The sequence below is a fragment of the Capra hircus genome, chromosome 14 (genome assembly GCF_001704415.2).
Source record: "Capra hircus breed San Clemente chromosome 14, ASM170441v1, whole genome shotgun sequence".
Classification (NCBI taxonomy): Eukaryota; Metazoa; Chordata; class Mammalia; order Artiodactyla; family Bovidae; genus Capra; species Capra hircus.
The window spans coordinates 37204417-37214207 of NC_030821.1; the positions used below are offsets into that span (position 1 = coordinate 37204417).

Genomic DNA, 9791 nt, shown 5'->3' on the forward strand with positions numbered 1-9791 from the left:
TTGTTGAACTGCTGCAACAATGTCTAAACTGCAGTACTTACCTCTGGTCATCTCCTCCTATAATCAAAACAAACTTTTAAAGGATAATGTTCCTAAACATAGCTCTGCTTTGCAACTCCTTGCTGATAAGTAGAGAATGAAAGATAGATGATAGATAGATTGATAGATAGATTTTTTTAATTAAACTTGAGAATTTGGCATTTATATTCTTCCAAGAGTTGGCAGCTGTGGTCCACTTTTCCAAAGTCATTTCCATGACCTTCCTCTGCTTCAGATAAATCATTCTTCATTTCCTGAACAAGTCCTGAGTTTTCCCATCTTTATGCCTTTGTTCAATTGTCTTTGTTCAGCCCACATCTCCAGATTTTCCAAATTTCATCCATGCTTTATTCAACTTAACGTCATTTATTATTCAGTGTTTAGTAAAAATACAAACAATGAAAAAGGGATTATAATTTTTGCAACAATCCCTTTCCAGTCTGCACTACACTCCTGCTCTCAGAGCAAATAAACTAATTTCATCTTCCTTTATGTTCCTATGTTAGTTTGCCTTTGTTTATTTACAGGAATTATCACATTCTGCCTTACGCAGCAGTTATTTTTTTACTTCATTTTCCTACTAGGTTATCATGTTCTTGAAAAAACAAAACATCTTATTTATCTTTGATTCATGTCATGAAAAATAAAAATAATTATCATTTCATGAACTGGACAACATGAACAGTCACACCATCAAACACAACACTGTTTTATGGCCATGTCTCTCCTATAAGTCTGTGTTTTGTTGCTGAGATTTCAGAGATTGGTGAGAGAGGCTGCATGAGTTTTTTTAAATACTCTGAGATAGCATTTGGAATAGAGACTCACCCGAAAAAGAATCTAATTTTTCCTTTCTCCAGGAGCTATCATTAAAAGTTATTCAAGACTTTGACTGTATTCAGGCGATACTACTTCCCTTCTCCTTGTTCACTTGACCATGGGTATTTGTGGGCTAGACCCACCATTACCCATTGGCAGCACCCCTGACGCGTGGCTAACATGCCCGCCATATGTATATGCCTTTGTTTCTGACACCAGTTTCTGGTCTAAAGGACTCCAATCCATAAAGCAGAAATGGTTTTCAGTCTAGCCAACTGTCACAAGCCAGACAGAAGTCACACGGAAAGGATGTCTGGTGGCCACTTTCTTCGGCTGAGGGCAGGGAAGGGTGCTACTGGTGCCGGTGGCTGGGAATGGTATGCTCCTGCTCCTCCACCTCCTGGGACAGGTGAGTGGCGCACTCACCAGGTGCCTCTGGTTACTTTCTGAGCAAAGCCCCTGCTCGATCTCTGGCTCACTCGGCTTTCCAGCATCCCTGATGAGAAGTTTCTCCTTCTGGTGTTTCCCGCCCTCAGGTCGCTGCGGCTGAGCGTTGCCCCTCCTCGTGCCCGGCCACGTGCCCCCCAAAGCCTCCGACCTGCGCCCCTGGGGTGAGAGCGGTGCTGGACGACTGCTCCTGCTGCCTCGTGTGCGCTCGGCAGCGCGGCGAGAGCTGTTCGGTGCTGCTGCCATGCGAGGAGAGCCGCGGCCTCTTCTGCGACCGCAGAGCGGACCCCAGCGCCCAGACTGGCATCTGCATGGGTAAACCTGCCCCCACCCCGCCACCTGATCTCCTGTCTCTCGATAGCGGAGCTGTCCCCTCTTTCCTCTCCTCTTCCCTTTGTTCCCAGAGGGTGGTGCGCAAATACTCATAGTGATGCCCTAGTTGATTTTTATGGAGCGCCTGTGCCAGGGATGGTCTGGGGTCGCGTGGGGTTTGGAGGAGAGCCAGAAGCTGGAAGGAAACCTGCCCTCCTGTGGACGTGAGAAGCGTTGGTCACTTGCCTCCCTAGAGAAGAATCCAAATAGACTGGGAGCAGAGCAGAGTTAAGGGCCAGTGAAGTCATTTCCTATCCACGTTTCCAGGGGACGCTTGGGGGGTGATGGAAACTTGGGCTTACTCACAGGCTCAGAGTTCCCCCAACTGTAGCCATTCAGGTTTGTTTTCACACCTGTAATTGTCCCATTTGAGCCAAAGCAGCCCCTACTCTCCTGGGACCTATGGAACCCCTGTATGAGTTGTGAGTAAAATCAAGCTGGTGAAACTCAACCAATCAGTTTCCCACCTGGTGTACCATTTAGCTGGAGGCTGTCCCCACCTCCCTGGATGAGGGGGCTTGGGATAGTCTTTTAGCTTCTTTTCTAAACTAGCGATGATTTATTGCACTGGGATGCCAAAGAATCTGAAGCCCTTCCCAGTTTGCCCAGTTAACCTGTTTGGAGACTGAAGAGCTCTGTTTTTCTTTTAAATTCTGAGCTCCTGGAATAGGAGAATCTAAGGAGGTTCTTGCAAAACGACCTTTTCATTGGGAGCAAAAGCTGTGTGACCTTGGGAGTGTCTGGCCCCTCTTCCTTCATCTGTAACATGAGTGGCAGGACTGGGTGGTCTTGAGTATCTCTTCTTCTTCCTCTGGGAAGCTCCATGAGGACATCTCTCTCCTGGTGACAGATCAGCAACCAGATGCCTTCAACTAGAGAAAGAATGAATTGGGGTTTGGAACATGTGCTGTGCATCTTCTACAGCTTCTCCAGTGCATCCTGTTTTGTTTTGTTTTGTTTTCTCTCCTCTTCCCTCTCTGCTCTTCTTCCCCAAGACTCTTCACCACCCCATTAATAATCACGGTAGCAAGCCAAGCTCCTCTGTCCATGGGATTTCCCATGGCAATAGTACTGGAGTGGGGTAGCCATTTCCTTCTCCAGGGGACCTTCCCGACCCAGGGATCGAACTCAGATCTCCTGCATTGCAGGCAGGTGTTTTACTGTCTGAGCCACCAGGGAAGCCCCTTCCCTCTCTGCTCTTCTTCCCCATGATTCTAGCGGTAGAAGGAGACAACTGTGTGTTCGATGGAGTCATCTACCAGAGTGGGGAGACCTTCCAGCCAAGTTGCAAATACCAGTGCGCCTGCCAAGATGGACAGGTTGGCTGTGTGCCCCGCTGTGAAGAGGACTTGCTACTGCCCCAGCCCGACTGCCCAGCTCCCAGAAAAGTTAAAGTGCCAGGGGAGTGCTGTGAAAAGTGGATCTGTGACACCAAAGAGACGGGGACATTAGGGGGCCTCCAGACCCTTCCAGGTGAGAAACTCAACATAGCTGAATTTAATAGTCCCAGCACGGGAGGACATGCAGGCAGGAAGGACGTGTGCTCTTTGGGATTTGCAGTGAGAAACCAGCTTCAGTTTCTGGCCATTCATTCGTGGAGTCCAGCTGGCCCACGGAGATTAGACATAGCACGTGTGGGAATCCCAGCCAAGTAATGGAAGTATGCACACAGCCTCTCCTGAAGAAGAGTCATGTTCAGTGGTTCTTTTGAGTCATAGGAGTGATTTTTGAAATCTTATTACATGACTACTATTTATATTTTAGTCTGTCTCACTTGACCCTTATTAACATTGCAAAGGTATGTTTTAGCAACTTTATGCAAAACACACAATTGATGTAGCTTCTATATTTATGGCAAGAGTCAATTTATGTGAGTCACTCAGTCATGTCCAACTCTTTGCAGCCCCATGGACTATAGCTCTCCAGGCTCCTCTGTCCATGGAATTCTCCAGACTATGGGAGCGGTTAGCTATTCCCTTCCCCAGGGGATTTTCCCGACCCAGGGATTGAACCCAGGTTTCCCACATTGCAGGAAGATTTTTTTTTTTTTTTTACCATATGAGCCAATAGGGAAGGCTATCAATTCAAGGGGAATGACTTTTAGGTCATTTGCAAAGGGCCTGGTGATAGCTCTTTCTTTTCTAGATTCTGTCAACTACCTATGCACTCTCAAGACTATCTCCCCTAAAGAATGCCATCCCTGGACAAGTGTCACAGAGAAATGCCACCTTTCTAGGTGCTGCAGGAAGGATCAAATGACACTTTAGGGTCTTTGTTTGCTTTTCCTTTTGTTTTGGCTCTTAAAGGAAATGACCTTTTTTTTTTTTTTTTTAGAAAAGCAAAAATTCAAGATCCAGTAGAGAATATTTTAAAAGCCATTAATCAGCCAGATTATTTACACTGGCAGGACACAGAACTTTACAGTCTTTCTGAAGTGAGGAATTATCAGCTATGCCTTACAGATAGGAAAATTGCCATGTAAGGGAGGAGATGTGCCCAGCATATTAAGTATTGAGACTGACCTGTCTGAAAGTGACTGTATCCCACAACCCAGACAACCGGTTGCACTTCCCTAAGGCAGAGTTTTACTTCCATCACTATTTTGAGTTGGTTGGTTCTACTTTCTCATCCAATTACAATTTTTAACTGATCATCTTTCTAGACAAAAATCACATGTTGAAATCATGTGATTTCTCTACAGTTTATGGAATGGTTGTTGATGCTATACGGTGCTATATTCTTAAAACTACTAAGCTTCTCAAAGACAGATTCTCCTAAAGTTCTCATGAACAGATTGGACAGTCATTCTACAAAGATTTCTTAAAGGTCAACTGTATGCTAGGCATTGTGCTACCTGTTTGGGGCTTATAAATACAGAGTTCCAGGTCTGTCCCCTGAAAGCCCCTGAGTTGAGCAGGTACTGATTGGATGAGATGCTTTTTCTAATAATGGTTGAAAGGACCACTCTGCCATCCCCATGTTTCACTCAGTAGTGCTGTCTTCATTCCAAAATCCCATAGCCTACAGGCCAGAAGCCACTCTAGGAGTTGCAGTCTCGGACTCCAGTATCAACTGCATCGAACAGACCACAGAGTGGAGTGCATGTTCCAAGAGCTGTGGCATGGGTTTTTCCACCCGAGTCACCAACAGGAATCCTCACTGTGAAATGGTGAAGCAGACCCGGCTCTGCATGGTGCGGCCCTGTGACCAAGAGCACAGGCAGCCAACAGACAAGGTACAAGCCTGGGGGAAGCCTCCCGTGACAGAGGAGGTGGCCTTGCTCATTGGGCCCTGTGCCTTAGCAAGTCTCTGTGATGTTAGTTGACTCTGCAGTCATTTCCAGTAGAGGATAGAGGAGTTTACCTTTTTTTTTTTCCTCTCTTTAATGTATTGAAATATCCTAAGCAACTCACAGCAGGTAAAGAGGGAGAGGTCAGTGGTCCTGTGGTTAAGACTCCATGTGGTTAAGACTCCATGCTTCCATTACAGGGGGCACGGATTCAGTCCCAGGTCAGGGAACTAAGATCTACATGCCACGTGGCGCCAACAAAAAAAAAAAAAAAAGAAAGAAAAAAAGAGGGAGAGGTTGGACAACTCCAATACTGTCCCCAGTTGAGAAAAGTCTGGCAAATCTCATTTCATCCTGGAAAAACACAGTTACTCAATGATCAAGCATGCTTGATTTTAGAAAGGTCATTTCTGAGCCCAGTTGTCTTCACCCTTTAGGTTTAGTCTGAAAGGAGCAACAGAGTAGGGACCACATCTGCCTTCCAAATCCCTCTGTCCTCCACATCCTACCTGGAACGTACTGTGTGCTTGATAAACAACTATGGATGAATAAATGAATGGGTGTCTGGGAATTATTTTCAGTCTTTCAAAAAGCCTAGTGCCACCAGTACATTTTCCAGGAAGAGGTGATATGTGCCAAATAAAATAGCACATTGTTTTCCTTTTTTGCTGGAGTGGTATCAACTCAGTGTGTTAATGCTGAGCAGAAGGCATGCAGTTCAGAAGCTCTGATTGGTTCTTGATGACATCACAGTCCTTGTTAGCAGAACCCAAGATCAGATAAATGCAATACTCAAATCAAACTAGTTGATGGACCCTTGTACAAACCTAAAGCCAAAATAAAGCAGTCCCTAGCAATGAAAGATTTACATATCTCTCAACTGAGGCAATGTCATCTCATGCTTAAGAGCGCAACTCTGGAGCCAGACAGCCTGACTTTTAATCCTGGCTTCTCATATGAGCTAGCTGTGGGACTTGGGTGATTTTCTTAACCTTTAAGCCTCAGTTCCTTCCCTTACATAACAGAGACATTAACAGTAGCTACAGTTCCTTACTCAGAGTTGTCATGAAGATTAAATTCCATGAATTTGCAAAGTGCTGGGCGTAGATTGTTGCCTTGGCGCTCAGATGCTCAGCTGAGTCTGACTCTTTGTGACCCATGGACTGTTGCCCACTGGGTTCCTCTGTCCATGGGATTCTCTAAGAATACTGGAATGGGTTGCCATTTCGTCCTCTAGGGAATCTTCCCTACCCAGGGATTGAACCCTGGGGCTCTTACATCTCCTGCATTGCAGGCGGATTCTTTACCACTAGCGCCACCTGGGAAGCATAGATTACTGTATTAATATACATATCATTACTTGATATTAACCATTATTTCTGTTATTGGTAAAATAAGAGTCTCTAGTGGTTACATTGTTATATGGCTACTTAACTCTCTGACTTTTTAAGATCCATTCTAACTTTGTGCTTCTTCTACCAGTTTAGAAAGAACACCTAGAAACACCTTCCTCTGTTTCTGTCCCTTCATCTCTCTCTCTCTCTCTCTTACTCTCACACACACACAAATGTTGCAGACCTTGTGCCTTTTGGTTTATATTGGCAAAAATATACACTGAGTATTAAATATCAACAAAGAAAAAGCAAGAGCCTTTAAGTACTGTCAAGAATATAGTACTTTATTACATAAGGCTTTTCCATGCCATGGCTTTAACATTTTGCTTTTTCTACAGTTTATTTTTCCAGAATTTATATTTTTTTCTTACAGAAAATATAATCTTATACCCAGTTTAATATTAGGAGATATTATATTTAAGATATTTATTTATAGTATATGTATATATTTCATTAGAAGTCTAGAAATGTGCTCAGAATCTAGGGAAATGCTAGCCCAGTAATCATTACTTCCTTGTCGCTGAAAGATTCTTAAATATGAAACAGTGCTCTGTATGTATGGTCCCCAGACCAGCAGCATCATCTAAGAACTTTTTAGAATTTCAAATTATGAGGATCCACATCAGATCTACTGAATAAAAACCCTGGGTTTAAGACCCAACAATGTGTGTTTTAGCAATGTGTGTTTAGTGCATTTTCATGTACTCTTAAAGCTTTAGAGTTACTGATTTTAGAGAATTCCAAGTCTCATCACTCCACAATCTATGGACTGTGCCTAAAAAGGTGAAAAGCAGTGGAGAATTGTGACAAATTAGGCAAAGAAATCTAGATGGGAAATTAACGTATAATCAGTGTCTTACTGCATCATCAGTATTGGGGTTCTTCATCAGTAAATACTAATGGAATGTTGGATAAATTCCCTACTTACCATGCCTTCATGGAAAATAACCTTAAATCCCACTGTCTTAGACTTTCCTGAGGTCACAATGTAATATCAGCAGAAAAAATGAGCTTTGTGTCAGACAAATTCAGTTACTAGTTGTCACTTCAGCCTTCTGAGACTCCATTTACTCATCTATAAAACTTGGACAAATGCTCTTTACATGAATAATTGCTCCTTGTATGAGTGAATGTTGCTAATAAAGTTAAGTGAGATAATGTCTGAAAAAATTTGAAACATTAATAGGCTTCCAATGATGCCATATTTATTCCATTTCTCTTTATAACACCTAAAGAATGTATTGGATGAAAACTAATGCTAGTTTTCTTATGATGGCTTGAAAAAGAAACTTTCTTTATCATGCATATGCTTTCACCCTCATGCTTATGTCACTTCGTCAAAAGATGATTACAGACAATTAGGCATGGTATCCACATTCTAGGTAGGAATGCAGACGAATACAGGAAGCAGTTAAGAATTGTACTATCTGAAGGGCAAAGAATTTCCCAGAATCTCTTGGTTTATGTATCATGGCCCAGAACTTTGTCACAAGCTCCCAGATATTCTGGGGGAAGCAATACTTGTAGTGGAGCACACTGTTAGAACAAAATTAACATTCTGTTAGCAAAGAAGAAAGAGCAACAGATATTGGGTCGGCAACTAGCAAGTTATTCCATATGCCTAGATGGGTCCCTCAGAGGAAAGATGACCATTTCATGCATCACTTGTTTTCTTCTTTCTTAGAAAGGAAAAAAGTGTCTCCGTAGCATCAAGTCACTCAAAGCCATCCACCTGCAGTTTGAGAACTGCACGAGCCTGCACACCTACAAGCCCAGGTTCTGTGGGATCTGTAGTGATGGCCGATGCTGCACTCCCCACAACACCAAAACCATCCAGGTGGAGTTCCAGTGCTCCCCAGGGCAGATCCTCAAGAAGCCAGTGATGGTCATCGGGACCTGCACCTGTCACAACAACTGTCCTCACAGCAACTCGTCTTTCCTCTAAGACTTAAAGCCAAACACCAGCAGAGGGAAGATGTAACATGTCCCTTGAGAAGCTCACCTACAGAAGCAAACTGCAGCCACCCACCATCAAATGAATATAAGGAAAATTATGAAGAATTATTATCCTCCTCTGAGTCTCATGTATTTTCTGTGGTCATACGAGGTCAGTTATATCTGTCTTTTTTTCTTCATGAAGGATATGATTAACTGTAAACCTGGAATCAAGGTAAGCTCAGGAGAGTACTTAGGGATGACTTTTTCTTTTACATGTTTACTACTCACATTTACTACACATTTACTACATGTGAAAACTTCTATAAATTTCAGAAATCAGATACACATCTGTGTAAACAGTATCACATTGTGCTTATTTTGTTACACACTTGTGAAATCTCAAGAAAAGGTCACTGTAGTGAATGACATGGTGAAGTCCAAGGTTATACTGAGAGTATTGTCATATAAATATTTCACCATAGATTGAGGATTGACCTAAGGGTTCTCTGTGGAGCACTCTTTTTCAGTGACTCAACTCTCAACTTTAAATTCTGAGATCTGATGAAACATATAGTTCTCCAACTTGAAATCTGTTTTCTGTGTACATGGGAAACAAGCTATATCTACGAAAATGGAAGCTTATTAATTAAGTGCACTGGTGTCATAAACTGGCTCCATTTCAGACAAGTTGACTCCTTTCCAAAAGAAAGAAGCTAAACAGAAAATTACCCCTTATACAGAGATGACCAGCCTCTCTCAGCCCTCAGACATTTGTATGTGTCTGGAGGTTCCTGGGGATCACTAATTTTTTAATTCAGAAGAAGCAGAACACATCAGCAGGGGTCCTCTTACGTGACCAATGAATAAACTGAGGCCCAAAGCATCTGATTACAACTTTTGATAACTTTCAAATATGCTGGTAGTGGAATTTTGAAAAAGAAAAACAAAATCGACATGACTGCAGTAGCGAGATACCACAAACTCCATGGTGGTTCAGAATTATTGTACAGATGCCCCAAACTTATCCTTGGGTCTTAGTTAGGCAAACTCATGAACAAGATATATGCATCTACATATGTTTATCTAACTTGTCAGGCTATAAGATAGACTGCAAACTTAAATGTATACATTCTTCTATTGTCACCCTATGTGTTCAGCTTTTCTCCTTTAAAGTATTTATATAAATATAAATTATACATTTTTTAAAATATTCTTTTTTACTTTCGCTACCTGTTGGACATTACTAAATAAAAATTATCTTATCAAAGTGTGACTCTGCTATAGTTTTGTGATTCTGAGTTATTTATTGAGAGTATAAGTTAAATTAAAATTTACCAATTAAATCAGATAACAAGTGAGCATCTATTGAGAGCAAAGTGGATACTTTTAGATGAACTTAAAATTTCTGATCAGAAGGAAAACAAAAGACCATTGTTAATTTGGTGATCTCTATTGCCAAGGCCTTAGATAGTCTCCACTCTTTTTACTCAATC

At 42.3% G+C, this 9791-nt stretch overlaps 1 protein-coding gene across 1 annotated transcript; it reads left to right on the top strand.

Annotated features, from left to right (window-relative positions):
- On the top strand, positions 1238-9571 carry NOV (nephroblastoma overexpressed). Its single transcript, XM_005689131.3, has 5 exons — positions 1238-1267; positions 1395-1620; positions 2896-3150; positions 4698-4912; positions 8045-9571. Exons 1-5 carry the CDS (start codon positions 1238-1240, stop codon positions 8303-8305), a joined length of 987 nt encoding a protein of 328 aa, XP_005689188.3. The 3' UTR covers positions 8306-9571.